The following is a 22875-nucleotide window of genomic DNA, read 5'->3' on the forward strand; positions in this document are numbered from 1 at the left end:
CCTCTGTTTGTATATGTGTATTTTGCCTGTTCAGGGGAATTCCTTCTGGCATGTTGGACAGAGAGTGAGGTGTGGAGCCAGACCCACCCTTTCTGGAATGTTCTCCTGTGAGCTATGCAGCCTTGGCACAGGATGACCAGATCTCCTAGAGTGCTGGGGGCGGAGGGGTTTCCTGGCATGCAAGACTTTCAGAGCCTGCAGAGGCACTCCAGGAAGACGCACTCAGCTCTGAGACTCCCACCTTCACTTCCTGAAGCTTAGAAACAAAGAACAGAAGCTGTTCAAATGTGACATAAGCATTTTTAATATTTAAGTAACAAATCCATGCAGGCCAATATTCAATGCATATACAATAAGAGACACGAACAAAAAATAATTACAAAGCACAATCTAACTACATGGAGACTTTTAAACAATTAAGTGTTGGCTGGAGAATGTGCTCATTAAAAACCCAACTGAGCCACATCTCAGTGCCTCAGGCCCGACCAGGGACTTTCTGGTGGTGGGAGGGAAAGATCACTGTGCCTCCAGGCCTTCAGCTCAATTGCTGAGGACACTTTACAGTCTCCAAGCCCTAGATTGTTCAGCTTCTTCACCCCAACATTTCTTCTTGAATTGTTTTAGTGTTCTTCATTACCCTATCTTTGACAGTGAGTTCCGTGTGTACTCTGTTTGATGGGGCCTAAAACCATTGCTGTCTCAGTGAGAAGGGTCTCTGAGTTTACTGTTTTCTCTCTCGATCGACACAATTCCTTTCTGTTCAATGGGCCACGAGCTGGCCTTTCCTCAGATGTAGTCTGTGCAGCCTTAAGATTCCTATGAATATTCACCCATCTCCTTGGGGGTCGCTTGTACGTGATCTATTGGCGCGAGGACATTTCCGTCTGCCAAACAATAATTCAGTGGTCAGATCCCTCCTCCCACCCTCCAAATACCTCAGTTTTCTGGGGGGCCTGTTCTGGCTCTGGTGCTGGGATGGGATTCTGGTGGCCTGGGAGGAGTCAGGCTTTCTGCAGCAGTGATGTAAACGCCGGGAAGGTGCGTGGCTGCAGAGAGCTTCCTGTTCTTAAACACTCAGTGGTCTCACCACACCAGGTGAATTCAGTGACAAGAACTGCTCTCAGAGTGACAAATGTCACCACAGTGCCAAGCACATCTGCTGTCATCTGGCAGTGGCCCGTGGCCTCGAGAGTGTGGACATGTAGCACTTGGATACCTAACAATGAGTTCAGGCTCATCACTTTTCAGAAAAATAACTAGTTTCACCTCACTTCCAAGGACCCGTTGTGTTCCACCGTTTGGTTTTTACATGGGTTACATTGGCTCTATCATTATAATCCAAGTCCTGGAGACTTCAAAGGGAATTAGGACCAATGAGCATTTTATGAAATTTGAACTTAAGTATGACTTTTTACACTGGAAAATATAGACAACATCAAAGCAATTAGTTTTTCATTTTCTTCTTTCTATGTGTAGGAATGAGGCGAATTCACAGAGACAGTGTATCATTTTACTAAGACATTATTTATTCTAGCTCTATGTAGAATACAAAATATATTTAGAGTACCAAAAATCCTCTTCTCATTCTTCTAAGGATACCTTTTGGCCTGTGACAGAACGGGGACATAGTGGGGAGGTCAGGAAACCCTTGGGAGAGTCCTGCTGGAATTAACAGATGCTCCCAACCCCCTGCAAAATTATGAAAAGTCTTGGTTTCTTCACCCCGAAATCACTTTGGTCCAGGTAACATTTAAGATCACAGCCTAAGAAAACTTGGATAATAAGCTAGAGACATTACAAATAATTTCCCCCATCACCTCTTCAATCAGTGTTTATTAGTAGCCAAGTTGGGCCAAGGGGAGGCAAAAATCAAATGGCAGGAAATGATGTTTTTTGACAGACTTTCTTTTTTCCCTTTCAGATTTGTTCTGGGGGATGAGTTGAGAAATACAGAATCAATGAGATATTGGTTAGGATGAGGAGGGAGAGTCTATCTAAATCATTCGAGTGTCTAATAGGAATTCAAACCACATTCTATCATCAGATTAGGAAGGTTATATTAAAAAAAAAGAAACATAGGATCACATAATGTGAGCTACAGCCTTAGTCTACATCATATCTGATAGCTCAGCTGTTTTGTGATGGAACATTTAGAGACACAGACATTTGGCTAAAACCATCTGGCCTCACCGTAGGTGAAATGTAGGCTTTTCTAACTTCATTGGAGAGTCAAAAGCAATCAGGGATCAAGGTAAAACGTTCTTCGTTTGGGGGTGAGCTCTAATTGGGGTTTTCTTCTGCCCATGCCGAGGTGTCTTGGAGTGCTACACGTAGTCATACTTGGAAGGATGAGATTGTCCCTCGTCCTCTGTGTGGGCGCCCCCATCGTATATCTTCTTGTTTTTGGTGTTGGACCCAAAGCCAGTGCTAGCCTTGAAGCCTCCGGTCCTGTAGGCGACGTTATGGCCTGAGGCATGATAAGACACGGCTTTGTAGCTGAAAGAAAAAGAAACATTACATGACCATGGATGTATTTGGTAGGAGGACAAAGCACCTCACTTACCCTGGAGTGTCTCAGGGTTAGCACTGAACGTCCAGTAGCCCAGGAAACCCTTCCACCTGGGCAAACTGCGAGACATGGTCATTCTCCGTTTCGGAACACTGGTTTTTGGACCTCTGCAGTGGAGCAGAATTTCTTGCTTTGTATTAAAGCTGGTAGTTACTGACTGGTGAATTCCCTTTGTTAATCAGTTAAAGTGAAGCTGAACCAGAAACAATGCCCAGGGGCATGTGGTACGCCGAGGAATCACAGAATTGGGAGCCGTCTATGTGCAGCCCTGTCCTCCAATCTGCTCAGTTGATGGACGAGGTAACAGAGGTCCAGAAAGGGCAAATGATTTTCTAGTGGTCGCAGGGCTCTAATTAGCAGTAGAACCAGCCTGCAATCCAGGTCTGCCATCTCTGGGCACATATATGGCGTTACAGCAAAGTTTCTCAACAGCAGTACTATTGGCATTTGGGACGAATGCTTCTTTGTTGTGTGGGCCTGCCTGTGCATTGTAGGATGTTTAGCAACATCCCTGGCTTCCACACTCTAGATGTTAGTATCACCTATCTGCCGCCTCCAAAGATGTAACAATCAAAGTATCTTCACATGTTGCCAAACATTCTCTGGGGGAAGAATTGCTACCAGCTGAGAGCCACTGAGTTACAGAATATCGGAGCTAGAGGGACCCCAGGGACGTTTTTGTCCCCTTCAAATAGGATCACACCTAAATCTGCTCAGGAGGAAATATTCCTGTTCTGTTTTATCTGTTCCTCATAAAAGAGAAAGTTCATCCTCAACAATGTTATTCCATATGCCCAGACCGATCCTCCTGGCTGCAAATTATATGTTAAAATAGACTCAGATGAAATGTCTGATTGCGTTGGGTTGGGGAGACTCACTTGCTTTCTTCAGGCACCAGGCCCCTGCAGGCGATACACATCACCACGCCCCCAATGAGTGTGAGGCCTCCAGCGACCCAGCCCACGAACAGAGCTGAACCAAAGGTGTACCTGAGTGGGGAGATGATGGTTATGAATGTGGTCAACTCACCTCTCCAGGTTCCACCCACTGCACTAGACCATGCCTGTCCTGTTTCCCCCTTTGGATTCCACACCTGTCCCTGCCCACGCCCCTGGAACACACACACCTTTGGGCCACCAGCAAGTGAACAGGAGCCCTGGAGAACAGCACTGGCACTGAGGTTAGCCAGCAAAACAGCAGGGAGATTCTTGGACTTCTTAGATCACTGAGGCATAGGGCTAATTATAGATCTCTAATCTCAGAGAAATATCTCAGGAAGTCTCCTTTCCCTCCCTGTCACCAAAGGGGAGTATAATGATGATTTAACCAGAGAGGTTTGAGAGAATCAGTATTGAGTTATTATTTCTGAAGGAATTTTGGTCCCTTGAGTTCTCACCATGGGCCAAGAAACATTCATTTCACCCACCTCCATTAATCCTGGCCCCCATCCCTGCAGGGAGAATATTGTCTCCATAAAGAACTAAATTGATGGGACCATCTTACAGATGAGGAAACTGAGTCTCGATAGGCTAATTAACTTTTCCAAAGACCTGGAAGGACATGGCATTGCCAGGATTCACATGCAGGTCACTCTACCACCAAAGCTTTCACTGTTAATCATTCAACTATACTGTCCTATGTGCGTGAGGAGTGAGGTTCTCTCCCTCAACTTAGACACTCTTGACCAAGGTTAGCAAACTTATGTACCTACCTTGGACGGGTAAGAGACTTAAATAAGTAACGCGGGCTGCATGGAAGGAAATATTTCACTCTCTTAACTCTATTATATGGGGGTAGGGGGAGACCATAGACATGATGATAAATGACCTCAGAGTTGAGCACTTGAGTGGTGTGGGGACTGTGGCAACCAGAGAGTGTGAGCCCTGGTCAAAGGGCAGCTGCCTCTCAGCTGCAGATTCTTGCCATAAGGAATGAGGGTCCAGTGCTGCCAGATCTGATTTTTCTTTTTATAAGAAAGTGAAAACAAAAACGATGTGTGTGTGAGTGTGTGTGTCTATTATGAAATCTGAGTGGCTAAATAAATACACATGAAATTTGTCCAGCAGGTACAATGGTGCTCTGCCCAGGTCCCCTCTGTTTCTTTAGCCATTTCAGTGTGTCACCCCCCACCTCCTGTGTTCGTTTGCCTGTGCCATCCTGTCCCTGTGACTCTCCCTGGAGTTCTGGCTTTGGTTCAGCTGCTGCAGTCACTTTCCCCACCTGCACAGAGGCTGACGGCGCTGAAGCGTGAAAGACCCCACAGCTTCCTGGGATCAGGCTGAGTCCAAGACTTCATCTGATATCCCCCTTTCCTATCCTGCTTGCCCACTCCCTACCCTGTCTCCCATCCTTAATAAGTCACTCATACATGGATTCTCAGGATCTGTTTCTCATGATCCGTTTCTGAGTAACCCAACCTGAGACACTTTTAATTTTAGAAAGTAGGTAATTAATTCAGGTTATAAAATGAGACATTTAGGCTAATACCTTGCAAGATGTGTACAGGGAAAGGGCAGTTTGTAGCTCTGGTCCAGGGCTTAGGCTCCGCCAGTGTCAGACACAAAGCGATAATGGCAGAGTTGGGGGACAGGAAGAGGGGACTAAATAAGGCACCAGAATCAAAACCCCATCAATTGACTGCCTAGGTCTTTGTTGGCAGCTGTGCTGTCTGTGCAGAGAAGATAAAAAGACACAGAAAAAATACTGCCCATCCATGGGGGCAAAGTTCAGGGAGGCCATTAGAATCCTCCAGTATCAATCTCAGGACTGAAGGTGGACGCCCAAGGGAGAAGGGCAAGTTCTAGGGAGATGGTGTGAGAGGGAGATGGCCACCTAGCACTGGGTGTCAGGTGGGTGGTAGGTGGCTCCTCAGGGCAGGGACAGTGACACTAGGCACATAGAAACTTTGGACAAGGTGGGCCCTTCCAATTTGCCTGTGACAGAAAAGGTTTATAGGAAATGGGACTTTCTATGCCAACACCGGGCATGTCCCAGCTTATTTCTAAGTTGCTCTTGTAACCCAGAGTACATGGGAGCACCGTGGAGGTGAATTAGGGCAACTACAGGGATCACTTCCTTCCCATTCTTGAAGCAAAGCAGAAAGGTGAATGGGGACAGGAGTTCCAGGGAACCAGAGAGTAAATGGGTTTACCTTGTCCTTGTACCCTGCCTGCATCTCATGATGGTGTGGCTGGAGAAATACCAAGTATATTTACCACATAGATGATGGGTCACTTAGCTATAATATTCATATTGCTCTTTCAGAACAAGGTCTTTTTCCTTCAGGACTTTGCTGCTGCTTCTTGCTATGAGAAATGTCCCTTTGAAGTGGCTAAATAAATACACGTTAGAATTGCTTTTCCATCTTTTAAAAGTTCTGCCCTCCTTCAGACACCAAATTATAGTGAAGTTTCATCTCCCTCTGCTACAGCATAACTTCCGTGAGAAGGGGGAACTTGTCTTTATCCCCAGCACTCAGAACAGTTCCTAGCCCATAATAGGTGCTCAATACATTTGTAGAAAGAATGAATTAATGAATGAAAGAGTCAAGTCAAATGAGGATGAAATGTTACTTTACTGCATCTTGCACTTATGCTGCATCTTGCTCATTTTTATTCAAGCTTTTACCTGTCCCTAGCCAGGTTCCCATCATGGACCAAAGATGCGGGTTGATGCTCATTTGCATGCCTCAGTTAATAGTGCCTGTTTTCATTGCTACCACAATGGGGCCTGTGTAAGAGTGTTAGATAAATACCGAGAACTGTTGCTGTATTTCAATGCAAATGTCAGATCAGCCTCAACTCATATCACCAAGGATATTTCACTGAAATGAAGGTTATGAATTTACAGATCATTGTTGATTTACAATATGGCATGGCTGTCTCTGATAAATCTTTGCTGTTCCAGACATTGACAGTCACATTAGGCATATGCGTCTAATCAGATTTTTACAACAATATTCCCCATGGAAGTCTGAGACCCAGATTAGGAGGTTACCTGGTTTGAACAGTCTGCACCATCCCCCCGAGGCCAGTGTATGAGTTAGCTGTAGACATCCAGAAGTTAGTAACCAGCATGTTGGCAAACACAGACACTCCTGCAATTACACAGAGACCTGCAGACCAAGAAAAAGAAAACTCTGGCGTCAGCTTTTAAGGGATCACAGTGTTTCTGAGGCAATGTATATTTAAAGAAGTTTAGATGAGCAGGCCACAGAGCATTCCATTCCTATGAGCGTTGATTATTGCATTCCCACTATGCACTAGACATCATGCTAGGTACGTAGGCTCTTTTCTCTCTCTAAATGTGGAGGGGCTTGTATATGTGTACAAAGAGATTTTCCATGCATTTTGGGACCAATGGTTAAAGTACAAATATTTGGGGTTTGTTTCTCTGACAATGTCAAGAGTTCATCCCTTAAATCATTTTCTAGAATCTTACCAAAATTATGCCTTTAAGGGTTGAGTCACATGACTACCTTAAGGTTGGAAATCTCTTGTAATGGGACTTGGGTGGCAGCTAAGAGGGACCTTAGCACTCATGATAATTCTGTAGAGTGTCACTGGGCTTTAAACTCAGATCTCGAATCTCAGTAGAAAAAGCTTTGAACTATGTTCAAACCACACTCGGCAGGGAGAAGCTGTGTTTCCTTTGCTAGAATAATTTTGCTTTGACATTCCCAGAAGCATGTTTGACAAGCAGAACCCCCAGGCCCTAGTTTACCTGAGATAATAAACATGATTCCAGAGGTCAGTGTCATTTTGGCTTTGGCAGAGTCCTCCATGCTGCCAATGCGGATGCACTTCAGGGCAAAGATGGATATCAGGAGGCTGATGGCACCCAGGATGATGCCCACAATCATCAAGGCTCGCACCGCCTGCAGCATGGCTGTGGGACAAGGGGCAAGATACAAGCAGACAGACAACGTCATCTCGGCGTGATTGATCAGGCCCTGGTTTAATAAAACCAGGTAACCACAACCAACAAGCACCAAACTCCTGAGAAACAGCAAGTCCATACACTGTGACATGAACCTAGTTAAAAGGGAGATGGAATTGTGGGAATTTCAAAACCATCACTTGCAATCCTCTGATTGATGAAGAACATGCATGGAAATGCCTGTAGAATGAGACAATTATGGACAGTTGCAGCTGGGAGGGCCAGTGGAATTTATCTATTTCATTTACTCATTTTAAAGCTTGATATTCTGGGAACCAGGAAGGGGTAATGGCATGACTAAGGTGACATTAAAAATTATTGATAGATCTTACAGTAAAACTGAGTTGCTTTGACTTCTAACCCAAACATCTGCTTCCCTAGTCTTTCCACATATTCTCAATGTTTTTATAGTTGTGTCCAGTTTAGGAAAACCCAGTATTCATTTATAGCAAAAAATGAAGCAAGGTCACTAAGTGATTTAACAAGGGTACTATATTTTTGCCTCCTTCCAAAGGGACTACTAAGGTCATGGTGAGCTGTAGGTTTTGGGTACATATAAACAACACTATATCGATCTCAGGTTTTCAACATGACCATGGTTTACCAGGAGTTTCCTTTCCAGCAGTCAGTGGAAGCTGTAGGGCCTGCTGGGATTCTCCTGTAGTGACATCCCCTCCAAACACATCCAAGGTGGTTTTTCTAAGGTGCCCTTAAAGTGCATTGACTGATCTCCACAGTTTTCTACTGAGCCCCATGAGTAGGCATGGGGTGACAGTAATTAACAGGGCAGACATGATCTTTGCCCTCATAGAGCTTCCACTGAAGTGGGGAAAGACAGTCAGTGACCATATCCGCTGCAAGCATACTAAATCTTACAAAAGGAAGACAAATGAGCCCTAGCACGAGGAGTTGCAGTAGAGTAGGACTGAAGAACTGTGTGACACAAAGCAGAAAGACACACCGTAAATGGGAGGGAGGTGGGGAGCATGGGGCGGGGTGGGCTGGGATGGGAGAAATAGACAGAAAACTGTACTTGAAAAATAACTAAATAAAAAATATTTATAGAAAGTACTAAAAAAGAGAAAGTTACACCCTATTCTAGTTGTCATAGCAATTCTGCTTTTGATGGGAAGTTGTTAAGAGCTTTTCCAGACATTAAAAAATTTAATCCACACCCAATGCCCTGCAATGTAAGTAATATTATTACCCCTATTTTATAATTGAAAAAAATTGAGACTCAGAGGTTAAGTAACCTACACAAAGACACAGAGCAAGGGAAAAGGAGAGATGGAGTCAGACCCAGAACTGTCAAAACAGTTATTTTCTCACCATCATGCACTGCTTTGAGGTACCTTATCCTGGAAAACCCAGCAGAGGTCTGGCTGCCATCAAGGTACAGGGATCTGTATTCTCCTAACAGAATGTATCCTCCAAACTTGGAGACCTGGCTATAAAATGTCATCTTCTGAAATGGATGCTAAGAATATGTAAAGGAATATTCTCAAAAAAAATCTGAGGAATAACCTGTCTCAGGAGATTATTTATAAATGTGATTCTATAGACAAGGGAGTCCTGGGAGGGAATTCTCTCCAATCTCTTTCAGAAGATTTCCATCTCAAGTATGGCCAATATTCACTCTAAGGTATGTATCATAAAGCAATTTATCATGATAGAAGAATAATCAATCAGTGAATTACAATGAAAAAAGATATGTAGACCATGTGGAATTCATGAAGAAGCCTTCTTCGGTGTCTGAGGAATGGAGGCTATTTTTCCCCCAGGTATCTCCCTGTATAGAGATGATGGTATCCAGCTACTCTAGGCTTGTGCCACTGACCTCTACTCATTAGGTTCTGATTCTCTTTTCTCTAAATTAACTTCTGATTTTATCTTTGCTTCTCTCCTGGGAAGAGAATTCTATAAGCAGCCATTATCAGTCTTGGTCCTATTAGCAACCATATTTCCAGAAATGTGTTGGTTTATGGGGTTGATCGGTCCTCCAATCTGACCATTCCTGGAAATACTGATAACAGTGTCATCTTGGACTTGAAACTGAATTCTGATAGTAGAGCCATGATGACCCCCACTAAGGCAAAGAGAACTCACAAGAGCCCTGGAGTGGCCCTTGAATCCATTCCGAATATAGGAAAGCTCCAGTGTGTCTGTCACCTGCGACCTCCCAAGCCTTACCTGATGGGTTTTGCTGGGCTGTAAGATACTGGGAACAAACACCCACTCATTCCCTCATTGGCAAATGCAGGCATGTGTCACCTACTTGCATATTCATTTGCATCTTTCTATATTCATCCAGCACATGTTGGTGTACTTTCATAGTCAAACAACACACTCATATGCTCATCCATGAAGTCACTCATTCATTTATCAGTATTTTAAAGCTCAAATACTCTGCAAAACCCTTTGCTGATTCTGTAGGAGGTACATGGGAAGGGTGGTAATGCTGGCAGGTGGGAGGTGACAGCACTGTGAGCTTGCCTGATGTGAAGAGTTGTGCTGGTGTGCCATAGGAGCCCCCAGGTACTGGAACCCTGGCCAGTTTGTCCCAGCCAGCCTTGACTTAGGCTCTTTCCTCTGCTAGTCAGGTTTGCATGAGAAGTCTTCATTTCTTTCCTGCTCTTTCTTGACCTCTGGATTTCTGATGGGCAGTGACACCTTCTTTGAACCAGGGGTCCACCCTGACATTGAGCTCCTTCTCATATTTGGCATCTCCTTCTAGCTTACTCCTACCTCTTTTTTTTAGCCTGCAGTTGAAAAAAACACAACAGTGTTTATACCTTGTGGGGCCATTATCAGAGCCACAATTCAGCCTGGATGGAGGAACCAAGGTCTTCCTTGCTTTGAGGGACCCCTTGGGAGGTTCTTCTGAGAACCCAAGTTGTAATGGAGACAAATGCCAGGAAGTAGGAGAAAATGTTTTCCACCACCCATTGCTATAATCTCCCTATGTCTAGTAATGACCATGGAGATACATGGTGGTGACCTGAACCTCCGTTCCAGGTAGAAGATTTTATGACCTTGGGTTCTAATCCTTTTCCATATACTGGTAACCAGAGAAACTACTCCTAATGGAGGTAAGTTTTTCTTTTAGCTATTCTGTCTCTTATCTAATACTCTGAGCAAGAGACATAGGCTTATCAGCTGATAACAGGTGAGTCAATGGGCTCTAAAGACTCATTCCCTGCACCAAAGGTGTGACTACAGCATTCTTTCCAATAAACAATGAGTCATTATCAGACATGAAGGGTGGGCAGGATTCAGGGTTGACAGAAACGAACAGAAAAATGGGACTCAGTGTTCTTTCCCTGTTGCAAAATTTCTTATTCTCCTGAAATGAAGTGACAGGCAAATTGATCTCAGGTGTAGTTTCCAACCCAGGCTGCACCTCAACATCTCCTGGGGAAACTTTTCAAGAAATATTAATGTTTTGGCTCCAACCCTAGAGATTTTCATTTGAGTATTTATATTTGTAAAGATTTTTTAAATTGTTCTTTTATTACAGTTCTCCAAATTTTTCTCCCTTTCCCATCCTCCACCTATCCCATCTCACACTCTTACAGTTAATTCCCACACATAAAATTGCAAGAAATGATTTGGAAAAACAGACCTTGAGGGGGCTCAGGAGGAGGTGCTAGGGTGGGGAGTTGAGAGGAAAGAGTTTCCAATGGCTGATATCACTGAGATGGCTGGGTGATAGGGGTGGGGATGATGAGACAGCAAGTCATCAGGAACCAAAGGCCTTTGATAGAGGTGGGGTAGGGAGGGGAGATGACCCATACCTTTGGATAGAGCTTGGCCTCAGACTGGAGGCAGGAAGAGCTAGCTGGTGGAGGAATCCAAAGGAGAGGAGCCCAGAGGAGGCAAGTCTGAGGTCAGACCTCAGAGGTAAGGCCCTTGAGAACAAGGTGGAAGGCCTAGATTTTCCATAGATCTCAGGAAACTAATATGGAGGTCCTTGTATCTTAAGAAATCCTACAGAATGATGTGATGCCAATGATGTAAATTGTTAGGAAAGTCATTTAACCTCATTGAAGCCTAGTTTTCTAAACTCTGGAGTGGGATAGAGCTATTGTGAGGATTAGATGCTACTCAGCATCAGCATAGAAGTAAGGTGGCCTTGTAAATATCAGTTCCCTTCCCTTCTCTAAAAAGAAGTTACCTCTCTCTAACCCCACATGACTTTGACTTGTACTATGTGCAAACCTGGATCCTCTCACACAGTAATGAATGGTTGAAGATTTGAAAAAGCCCTGGGTCACTTCCAGCCAAGATGGAGGCATAGGTAGATACACTTTGCCTTCTTGCACAATCAAAAGAAGAACAACAAATTTAAAAACAAATACCCCCCCCCCCCAGAAATGATAGAAAATTAAACTGTATGGAAGGCTGACAATCAAGGAGTTAAAGAAGAAAAATTCATTCAGACTGGTAGGAAGGGTAGAGACAGGCAGCCAGGGCAGAAAGGACACACAGCAAGGCTGCAGCTAGAGGATCAGGCATTCCACATTTGCATGTGGATAAACTGGGAGGAACAACTGGGGAGCAAGAAAGACCATGCAACCCAGAATTCCAGCATGGGAAAAGAAAGCCTCAAAACCTCTGGCTGTAAAAACTCATGGGGCTTGCAGGAGCAGGAGAAACTCCCAGCCTCACAGGAGAGTTCATTGGAGAGATCCACAGAGTCCTAGAATGTACACAAACCCACAAAACCACCTACCCAGGAATCAGCACCAGAAGAGCCCAGTTTACTTGTGGGTAGTGGGGAAAATAACTGAAAGCTGGCTGAAAGCTGGGCAAGCAGCATTATTCCCTTTCTGACCCTTCCCCAACCCATATACAGCATCACAATGCAGCAGTATGGGTTGCCCTGCCCCGGCCAATACCTAAGGCTCTGACCCTTACAATGTAAAAGCTGTGCCAAGACAAAGAAATATCTCCCAAATGAAAGAAGAGATTAAAAAAAAATAAAAATAGAACTAAACAATGAAGAGATAGTCAACCTATCATAAGCAGCATTCAAAATATGGTAATCAGGATGCTCACAGATATGATTGAAGAAAATAGAGGAAGAAGTGAAGGCTATGCAAAGTGAAATGAAGAAAAATATACAGGGAAACAACAGTGAAGGGAAGGAAACTGGGACTGAAATCAACAACTTGGATGAGAAAAAAGAAATAAACATTCAGCTGGAACAGAATAAAGAAACAAGAATTCAAAAAAATGAGGAGAGGCGTAGGAACCTCTGGGACAACTTTAAACATTCCAATGTCTGAATCTTAGGGGTGCCAGAAGGAGAACAGGAAGAGCAAGAAACTGACTACTTATTTGAACAAATAATGAAGAACTTCCCCAATCTAGCAAAAGGAATAGACTTTAGGAAGTCTAGGAAGCTCAGAAAGTCCCAAAGAAGTTGGACCCAAGGAAGCACACACTAAGGCACATAATTACATTACCCAGGATGAAAGACAAAGAAAGAATCTTAAAAGCAGCAAGAGTAAAGGAGACAGTTACCTACAAAAAAGTTCCCATAAGACTATCAGCTGATTTCTCAAAAGAAACCTTGCAGGCAAGAAGAACCTAGAAAGCATTCAAAGTCATGAAAGGCAAGGACCTAAATCCAAGCTTACTCTATCTAGCAAAGCTATCATTTAGAATAGAAGGGCAGATAAAGTGCTTCCCAGATAAGGTCAAGTTAGAGGAATTCATCATCACCTAGCCCTTATTATATGAAATGATGAAGGGACTTATCTACAAAAAAGAAGATAAAAAATATGAACAGTAAAATGACAACAAACTCACAACTATCAACAACTTAACCTAAAACAAACAAACAAACAAAACAAATAGAACAGGAACAGAATCAGAAATGGAGATCACATGGCAGGTTATCAGTGGGGAAGGGGAGAGGGGAATGGGGGAAATGTACAGGGAACAAGAACAACAAATGCTAGGTAGAAAATAGGGGGAGGTTAAGAATAGTATAGGAAATGTAGAAGCCAAAGAACTTATATGTACCACTCATGAACATGAACTAAGGTGGGGTACACTGGTGGGAGAGGGAGTGCAGGGCAGAGGGGAATAAAGGGGAGATAAAAATGGGACAAATGTAATAGCATAATCAATAAAATGTACTAAAAAAAAAGAGAGAGAAAGAGCCATGGGTGAAGGAGTGTGTAGGACAATAGGGAAAGAAGATCTGAGAAAAAAAGGAAAAGAAAGGCTTGGACCAAAGAGCCAGGAAGATCAGGGAAAACAGGCTCAGGATTGGCTAGCAATGAACAGGAGAGCTAGGTGATAGGTGGGCAGTGTAGGTGGCTTGATCCAGATAGTCAAGGGTGGGGTACATCTTTCTGATAGCTGCCTGGAGCTCCTCAGCTTTTCAGATTTGTGAACAGAGTCAGGAGCAGGGTATATGCTCAATGCTATCAGAGTGCTCTGGGTTTGGTACAAAAATTTGTAGGATCCTGTTCAACAGAGATGTGAGGAGGCTTCAGGGAAGGGGTGATATTTGAGCTGGACCTTGCAATGGGAAGATTTGTGGAGATGACAGTTGGGGTGGTAGAGGGGGGCATTTGGGCAGTTGGAGCAATGGGTATCCAGGACAGAGCCCAGAGTATAGTAAATGGACAGGGAGAAGGCTTGGGGCAGGGGAGTACAAAGAGATAGGCCAGGGAAGGTAAGTAAGGGATTTAGGAGGGTCTGGCTATAAGGCTATTATGTATGCACCTGATTAAGCTGGGAATAGGGAACCATGAGAGCTGTTTGGGTTTTTGAAATATCTAGGGAGATAAGAACTGAGGACTGGAAGTTGTTGATTGGAAGATTCTGCCCAACCTTGTGCCACCATCAAAAGAGTAAATACTCTAAAGAGGTGAAGGATGGAAACCAGATTCAGAAAGGTTGAGAGTGAGAGGTGGTAGACAAATTTAGCCCTTTAATTTGGTAGTCAGTGATCCAGGGAGAAACAGAACTTGATAATGACCAGAATCAAGATTTTCAAGGAAAGGCGGATATAAGCATAAGTGAGGAGGAGAGATGAAAGAGGCAAGAAGGAGAGGGCTGGTCATCCGGGTGACCAGACAGGATGGTGGGGGGCCTACAGAGCCCTGGTGGAGACCGGCCTTGGACAGGAGGGAAGGAGGGGATCTTGTTCTTCAGAGAGTAGAGATGTCAAGGGGTAGAGGAGGAGAGTTTCCCCTGGTAAAATAGAAAAGACAAATGAGATTGGTAGCAATGAGGCTTGGCCATTTCAGAGAGCAGAAATATCTGGGAGCTCCACACATGGAAAGATAAAGAATGATCAAGACATCGATAATGAGTGGTGAGGCTCTTTGAAGAGGTTATTGAGCATGAAGTCATGGGATGTCATGCCTTAAATTTGGATATGAGGTCAATCTTTTTTTTTCCATTTAAATGTTAAAATTAAGTGTAGCCAGCAATTCAACAATCCATCTCCTCCTTCCTTCTAATCTCTCCCCTTACACTACAGCACAATCCCTCCTTCACTGGATTTCTTTCTTGTCTCTGGCCAGGTTCTTCCTCCTCTCCTTCTCTAAGCAGGTGTTTTGTCTAGTCTGTGGCCCTGCTGGTCCTGCAATATGAGTGGCTTCCAAAATATGGGGTAAATAATCCAATTTTTCTATTCTGTTTCCCATCTTCTATTTTGTCCTGATAATATAAATTGCCTTTCACAATTCAGTTTCAAGGACTTCACAGGCTCTTAACAGTGTCACGCAAATTTGTTTCCATCTATCTGTTCACAAGGCATTTGTTTCAGAGAGGCAAAACCAAACACTATTTTCCTTTCCTTACCAAACTCACCCTGGACACTCCTTGGAGCCACTGTTTTATTTTCTCTTTTCTTTACTTTCTTCTTTTTTTTTTTTAAACACAAGTAGAGCTCCCATAATAGCCAGAACGCAAAGTTCCTATGATGCATATTTAGTTCATCTTCAGGAGTGAAAGAATGTAACTTTTATCATTATATTTATATTCTAACATTATTATAATATGATTATAATTCTATAATTATATCTGACATGCATTGTTTTTTTAGGAGTGCCTACCAGAGCTTCTCACCACAAATGCAGAAAAAGAATATAATTTAATGGCAATATTTTTTAGCACCTACAGAGATCCAACTTTTCAACAAAAAATTGAATTGAATTGAAAATTAAATAAAACTAGCTCTCAAAAAACTTGCTAAGCCCTAAGAAAATATTCACCATTCTACCACCTTATACCCACATATGTGCAGGCAGGAGCAAGTTCCATGCACATACATGCACACAGTTAATTTTCTCCTTGAGGAACATTGGTCTATTCTAGAATCATGAGCATGCCTTTACAATAGACCCATTCTTTTCATGACCTGCTTCCTCACATCCAGTTCTTTTGACTTGATCTGAATTCTCTGATTTTCTTCCCTATGTATATTGCCCTTTCTGACTTGGGACCAACTCTTCTTATTCACACCTTGCATTTTGAACCAATCCTGCAAGGGTCACACCCAGAGATAGAAGCATGACTCAGTCCCAGCGGTAATTTCCGAGGTCCTTCTGGCTGCAGGGCCAGCTCATAGCCCCTTCCTGCTCTCACCTGGTGGGGGCCCTGGGTATTGCTCAGTGCCTACCTGGAAGGCCCAAGATGGTGAAGTAGGGCCGGCATTCAGTGAACCCTGAGCTTTGCCTCACGCAGCTCTGCCAGAGCCCTTCATACTGGAACACGGAGGTGACAGGGTTGTCGTACAGGTCTTGGGTGCTCCATGTGTCCATCCCCGTGGCAGCGATGCAGCCCATCAGGCCCAGGATGGACAAGAGGAAGCCCACCACTTGGTATGTGGTGGTGGACATGGCTTTTGCCTCTGGCACTCTGGCTGCCGCCTTGGCACAAGCTGCCACCTTCCTCCTGTGGAAGGTGTGGTCCTACGGTGCTCCTGAGGGGAGCCGCTTAATCAGATGGTTTCTCTCAGCTCTTGGTGTTTGCTCACAGTGTTTTCCTTAGATAGTTCAGTTTCACTCTTGGTTCAAGGGCATTAATTTTTCATTTGTTAGGGAAGCGGCTCCAAGAGGCACTTGTCTTGCTGATCTACGCAGGCCCAGCTGGTGTGAGCACAAAGCGGGCTGAGTGGACACCCTCTGGCTCTGTCTGGAGCACGCCACCATCTGGGGAAAAGCTGAAGTGTCCATCACAGAGGAGAACCTCCACAGCTCTTCTGTGAGGCCCTGTTCATCTTGGAAAACCCCTTTGGCTGACCTCACTTTTAAAAAATGGCCCCAGGAACCTCCATGTTAAACAAGATTTCCACATTTTCTTTTTATAACTATTAACAAGTTTTCATTCATATCTTTCTATTTTAATATTATAGAAATGAATAGAGTGGGTGTTATATTCTCCCCCATATATTTTTTGGGAGGTTGAGTCAAGTGAGGAACAAATATATTAAGGAACTTGTTCAGACACCTTGAACCATGGATGCTTTAAATTGGCAAAAGTGGAGCTCCTACCTCAACTTCCTCTCTTGTGCTCTTTCTGTTTCCACATGGAGAGCTAAGGGCAGACTAAGTTGTCCCCACTTTTCAGAACAAGAAGCCAGATCCTAGAGATATGCTCTTGGTCCACAGGTATTAGAAGTGGGATGAAAAGATGGGAGGCATCCTGCTGACCTCCTTCTCACCCTTTCACTGGTGCCACAGAACCACATGAGGACCATGTTGCAGTCACAGAAGGTTCCACTAAGGCCAGAAGAAGAACCCAGGTTGGCTGGACCAAAGACCCTGCCGGGTTACTGACAGACCTAGGATCTGCTCCTGACCTTGTACAAACCATGCAGTGTGCTGGGGAATTTGGGGTAAACTACCGAATTTAAGAAAGTCACAATGTCTTCTTTTGTAATGTGGGGACTAAATTAGGACACTTCAGAGCCCTTTCAGATCTCCATACTTGCCTTCTCCATTTTGCAGAAAAATTTTCACTGCAGTTGGTGAAAGTATCAGGAATTATTTGATCATGCAAAAGAAAGACTTAGCCAGAAATTAGCCATTGCATTTTGTCTACCATATTTGATTTTTTTTTATAGAATTAGTTGATCTGCTGCTTCCTGTAGGTTATGTGTGTCTTGCCTCTCAATTCAGGTACATTTTAATTAGAGCTTCTTTAAATTTGAATTTCAAGGCCCTGAACACACACACACACACACACACACACACACACACACACACACAATATCTAATCTGTATGAGTTCTCCAGGAAACAAGGCTGAGCATCTGGACATTTCAATGTTATCTTTGGTGCACCCAGCCATTGCTCTCACGGCTTTATTCCCAGCAAACACAGAAAGCAAATATGGAAAGTCTCCTTCCTAATTTGAATGGAGGCAACACTTTCCTCAACCACATATCTTGCTTTAGGTTCTGTGGTCAGGGTTAGTAGAGAGGGAAGCATGAGCCAGAAAACCCAAAAGCAGAGAGTAAGCCAGAGTCATATACAACTTAGATGATAGTGTTGTTGGCTCTGTATCCCCGGAACTGAGCTACAAGGCCAGGTCTAAAAGGTGGGGAGGGGGCAAGTAGAAAAAGTGACTATGGTCTCTGCTGGTGGACACAGATTGACCAATTAGTTTGGAAAATATTGGAATAATTCAGGAATGTTTCTGTGGACAAAGTCCAGTGTACTTTTATTTCAACCAAGACATGGGCTTTTTCTTCATACAGAGATCTATGAGAGTTTGGTTTTAAGTTGTTCATTTTATGACATTTGTCTAACAATCCCCCACCACCACATTGATTATAATACCAAAATAATAAATTGATAATGAAAAAATTAAAAAAATACTTTATTACAAGTTATCTAGTTTCACTTCCTCTTCCCTATGTAAATGTTTTTATGCAAAATTTAAATATTCAGGTATAGTGAACTAAGCTTTGTTTCTTGTTTGAAATGTCAACAGAGACTTTATTTTTTTGGAAGAAGGAAAAGCTAATTTAAAGAGTAGACTAAAGCCACTATACCTAGGTAGAATATTACATGAGTAGAGAGAAATTGAAAGTCTACACACTTTTTTATGTGAAATAAATATGGACACATTTTAAACGATCTGGAAGATGGGATTCTTCACTTCCCGGTGAGATCCTGTGCTCTGAATCGAGTGTGTTGCTGCCCACCTGTCACTGCCAAAGAGTGAATGGGCTCCACAGAGAAAAGCTCGCTTCCTCCTTCACAGCAATAGATTTTGTTAAAACATATTACATGTATCTCTAAAATACTAGTAATTCATGGTCTGATTGTGTTCACTGTAATAAAATTGGTACAACTTTGTTTAACCACCTTTAAAGTGAAGCAAAATGTTTTGCTGACTTCTTAGGGAAAATCACCCCTATATTCATGGTTAAATATGGTTCTGGCAGTGCCATTTCAAATTATAAATTTCCAGGAGCTTATATTATTTCACTGATAGTGGAGAAAACATTTTCTTCACCTTTGCTCTACCATTTTTTAGGACTATAAATATAAAATCATACGTAGTAATTAAGCAAAATTGGCGGTCAAATGGCAATGTAAAATAAAGTATGGGAGGAGTAAAATTTTTATATGATTAAGAAAATCAATACATCTATTAATTTAAAAAGTATATTATGACATTGTACAGGGAGAGCAAAAGTAGGTTTGTTAAATGATACAATAATTAATAAATAAATAATGATACAAGACTAAACTCTGTGTTTCCTGTACTCACAACTGTGAACCTACTTTTCCCCCACCCTGTACATCTCTAATTTCTGATTCCATCTTTTGGTGCTCATGATAAAACATTTGGAAGTAGAAATAATTTTAACAGATCACTCATAATTTTAAATCCTAGACAAAATATTTAGAAAATGTTCTTTTTATCCCTTCTCTGTATATAATTTTTTTATTCTTCTATTATTTATTTTTCTTTTTTCCCATTGTGTATTTATTTATTTTTAAATTATTTTTCAACTACAGTATTCTTTCTTTTACTCCCTTCTCAGCCCCCCCGTGCCCCCCTCTAATATAATTTTTAAAAGGTTGTATTTATTTATGTTTAGAGAGGGAAGAGGGAAGGAGAAAGAGAGGGAGAGAAACATCAATGTGTGGTTACCTTTCACACGCCCCCTACCGGGGACCTGGCCTGCAACCCAGGCATGTCCCTTGACTGGAAATCAAACCAGTGACCTTTTGGTTCACAGGCCCATGTTCAATCCACTGAGCTACTCCAGCCAGGGCCCTTCTCTGTATATAATTTTTACCTGAGTAAGAGGTTATACCATTTGATGATTTGCTCTTTTCACTTAATTGCATACATGTGCAATTAAACTCTTTGTAAATATCATTTAAATATATTTAATATTAATTATTTAATTTGATATGAACAAAATAGTATTTTAATATGAGCATAATAGTATTCCATTACATAGAAGTACCATTATTCATCTAAATATCATCTATTCCTTCTAAAATTTATTTTATTTTTTAAAATTACAGTTAACATTCAATATTATATTAGTTTCATGAATACAGCATAATGGTTAGACATTTGTATAACTTAAGAAGTTATTTCCACCTCCTCAGTAGGTCTAGTACCCAGCTGACACCACATAGTTATTACAATATTATTGACCATATATTCTCTATGCTGTACCTTACAGCCTCATGACTATTTTGTAACTGCCAATTCATGCTTCTTAATCACTTCACCTTTCTCACCCACTCCTAACACCCATCTAAAAAAACAAAATAAACAAACAAGCAGCATCTATTCTTATACCTCACCCCAGTGTTTTGGGGTTTTTTTGTGTGTGAAAAACAATATTATGCTCAACATTTTTCACGCAACTCTTTGCCAGAATTTCTGATTACTCTTATGGGGTAGATTCCTAAGAGAGGAATTAAAATGTCAATGGTGTGAAGTTTAAAAAATATTTTGTGTAGAACTAGATATTTTTTCTATAAATTTTATTCCTAGCAGCAGTATTTGAAGGGTTTTTTTTTTTCACTACACCCATTGAGGGTGGGTTCTAGGCCCACAGAATCCTGAGGTTGCATTGAGCTTTCCATCAATAAGGTGGAATGTCTAGAAAGATGAAACGCTGTGTGACTGATGCCTTCACTCGTCACCTTGTGTGAGTATCTAAGTCTTGACCTTACAGTCAAATGGCGAGTGTCTGGTGGGGAAAGCCCAATTTGGTATTTCTAATTCTCCTTGCAACATCACCTTAGATCAATGTCCCTCTCAAGACTGATATATACATTTATGGAAGAAACAAAGAACTAAAAAATAAAAATGACAAGTTTATACTTCACCTTACTCTGTTACCTGAGGGAAAGACACTTTCAACATTTTATACTTTTGAGACTTGAGTTTTTCTTCAAGTAAAAATGACTAGTCTATTAAGCAAACAAGTGCACAACCCTTGTGTAGTTAGTACACCAGTCTGGGGAGGTGGATGTCCCAGTCCACACACCTTTGCCTGCCTGGCAGAGTTCACTCGCCACAGAGGCCTCTATGCGGGGGGGAGCCCAGGGTCCTGTTCCACGTGGCTAATATTTTCTGGAGGTCAGGAACCAGGAGCCACAGAGGAAGACTCCATGTAGCTCACCACGGAGAGACATAGCACTCAGTTATTTTTCGCTGGCCCTTTCCTCTGCCCCATTTCTGCTGCTGCTATGTGCTTAGGCTTTGCTGGAAGCTGGGCCCAGGCACGAGGGGGGGTCTGGGGATGGATTCACAGTCCTCAATTCAGGAAGGAAAATCTTAGGGCTAGAAAAGGAAGTGGCTAAAGTCTAGGCCTCCTGAGTCTTATTACTGTGGGTTACTGAGACTCAATGCCATGGCTCATACAGAAGTTATTTTAAAATTAGGCCCCTTGGGAAGAATAGGGCACCATCAGTTAGGGGAATGGGAATTCTGACATCTCCAGAAAGCTCTTCTCCCTAAGGTTTCTGTGGGCCTGTTTTTACCCTGGTGGTGGGAGCTGTTGCTCTTCCTTCCCCAGCAGGTCCCTCTGTGGTGCCTCAGGCAGAGGCCCAGTGTCCCTCCCCGGTCTGCCAGTTACCAGCCCTTACCTGGCAGCCCCAGCAGGGTGAAGTAACCTCGGCACTCAGTGAAGCCGGAGCTCTCTCGGACACAGGAGCGCCATAGCCCTTGGTAGTTGAATACAGCTGTCACTGGGTTGTTGTACAAATCCTGGGTACTCCACTGGTCCATGCAGGTGGCGGCAATGGCACCGGCAGTCCCAATCAGTGAAACTACAAATCCCAAGCCCTGGCAGGCAGTCACGGCCATGGTGGGGTGCAGCGTTGACACAGAGCACCACACTAGAGAGGGACAGCCCAGTTCTGAGAGTGTTGAATGTAGGGATAGAATTTTCTCTCAAAGGCTGGTGCCTACGTCACAAATGGGCCGTGAAATGGAGGGGGAGACTCAACAGTGCCACCTGGGCTCACCCACTCCTTTATCTACCTGTGTGAGATAATTTCTACAACACGGTACCAAGACCCATTTGTTTTCCACCATGTGTACACTCTCCTCACTGTTTACCTTTTGAGGGAGTTTCTTTCCTGATTAGTCAGGTTCCCCTCTCTAGAGGGTAAAGCCGGTGCAGAGGGCACTGCCTGAAAGACCCAGCAGCTTGGCCAAGCAGGGCCTCCAGGTGCTAAGCCACAAAATACTTGGAGATAAAGGGCTTCATTCTGTGGCCCTTCCAAGGTGCCACTGCTGCTTTAATGAAAAAACCTAGGCAACGCTAATTATGAGGCAGGATGAAGTACAGTGATTCTCGTTAACCATGGTAGTTATGTTCTATAGAGTCACCAGGAACACTAAATTAGCAAATGCTGACTCATTGCCCCTAGGGGAAATACAAGGTTAATTTTCTGTGAGCCTCTGGTCACATTTTCATCAACCAATCAATAAATAATCTTGTTTTATGTATGTTTCTGTTTAAAGATACCCAATTTAATATTTAGTGTTGATTCATTAATACTAAACTAGTTGCCAACCTAACTTTAACTCATGCCTGAACGAAGCTCATTTAATGCAAGCTTTTCTCTGTAAGGTGCATAGTAGCTTTTTTTTTGTGTGCTTGAAAACACTAGACAGCACTTCAGCACTTTAAACAGATTTATTTCACAAAAATGTGAAAAACATGGCACCAAATATACTGTGAGAAGGACACTTGATTATAGTAGAAGAGCTGAAGCAAGAGGGTGGAGCTTTGCCTAGTTCCACCTCAGGTGAGAACATGCACCTCTGGCAGCTCAAATTCTTTGTCCTCTGCACGTGCACACGTCCAATAATAACTGAGGACATGTTTTGAGTATTGATTTTGGG

At 42.9% G+C, this 22875-nt stretch overlaps 1 protein-coding gene across 2 annotated transcripts; it reads right to left on the reverse strand.

The window, feature by feature from the left end:
• Positions 1 to 280: 280 nt before the first annotated feature.
• CLDN18 (claudin 18) lies at positions 281 to 21901 on the reverse strand. 2 transcript variants are annotated; one of them, XM_037139439.2, is made up of 5 exons: positions 21609 to 21901; positions 7292 to 7456; positions 6566 to 6683; positions 3448 to 3558; positions 281 to 2496 (listed from the first exon to the last, which is right to left on the reverse strand). In XM_037139439.2, exons 1-5 carry the CDS (start codon positions 21826 to 21828, stop codon positions 2325 to 2327), a joined length of 786 nt encoding a protein of 261 aa, XP_036995334.2. In that variant the 5' UTR covers positions 21829 to 21901; the 3' UTR covers positions 281 to 2324. The 2 variants fall into 2 exon arrangements, with proteins under 2 accessions (XP_036995334.2, XP_036995335.1); XM_037139440.2 differs by lacking the exon at positions 21609 to 21901 and adding an exon at positions 16155 to 16376.
• Between the last annotated feature and the right edge of the window lie 974 nt (positions 21902 to 22875).

Source organism: Artibeus jamaicensis, unplaced genomic scaffold (assembly GCF_021234435.1).
Source record: "Artibeus jamaicensis isolate MK-2021 breed Jamaican fruit bat unplaced genomic scaffold, CSHL_Jam_final contig_519, whole genome shotgun sequence".
In the NCBI taxonomy this organism is placed as follows: Eukaryota; Metazoa; Chordata; class Mammalia; order Chiroptera; family Phyllostomidae; genus Artibeus; species Artibeus jamaicensis.

What these genes read in the sequence shown, in the direction of transcription:
- CLDN18 (XM_037139439.2), bottom strand. Translation starts at nt 21,828, where the DNA reads ATGGCCGTGACTGCCTGCCAGGGCTTGGGATTTGTAGTTTCACTGATT. An exon ending in CACCCTGCTGGGGCTGCCAG is followed by an intron (nt 7,457 to 21,608) that starts GTAAGGGCTGGT and finishes CTTGTCCCACAG; the next exon opens with CCATGCTGCAGGCGGTGCGA. An exon ending in AATCATGTTTATTATCTCAG is followed by an intron (nt 6,684 to 7,291) that starts GTAAACTAGGGC and finishes CTTGGTCTGCAG; the next exon opens with GTCTCTGTGTAATTGCAGGA.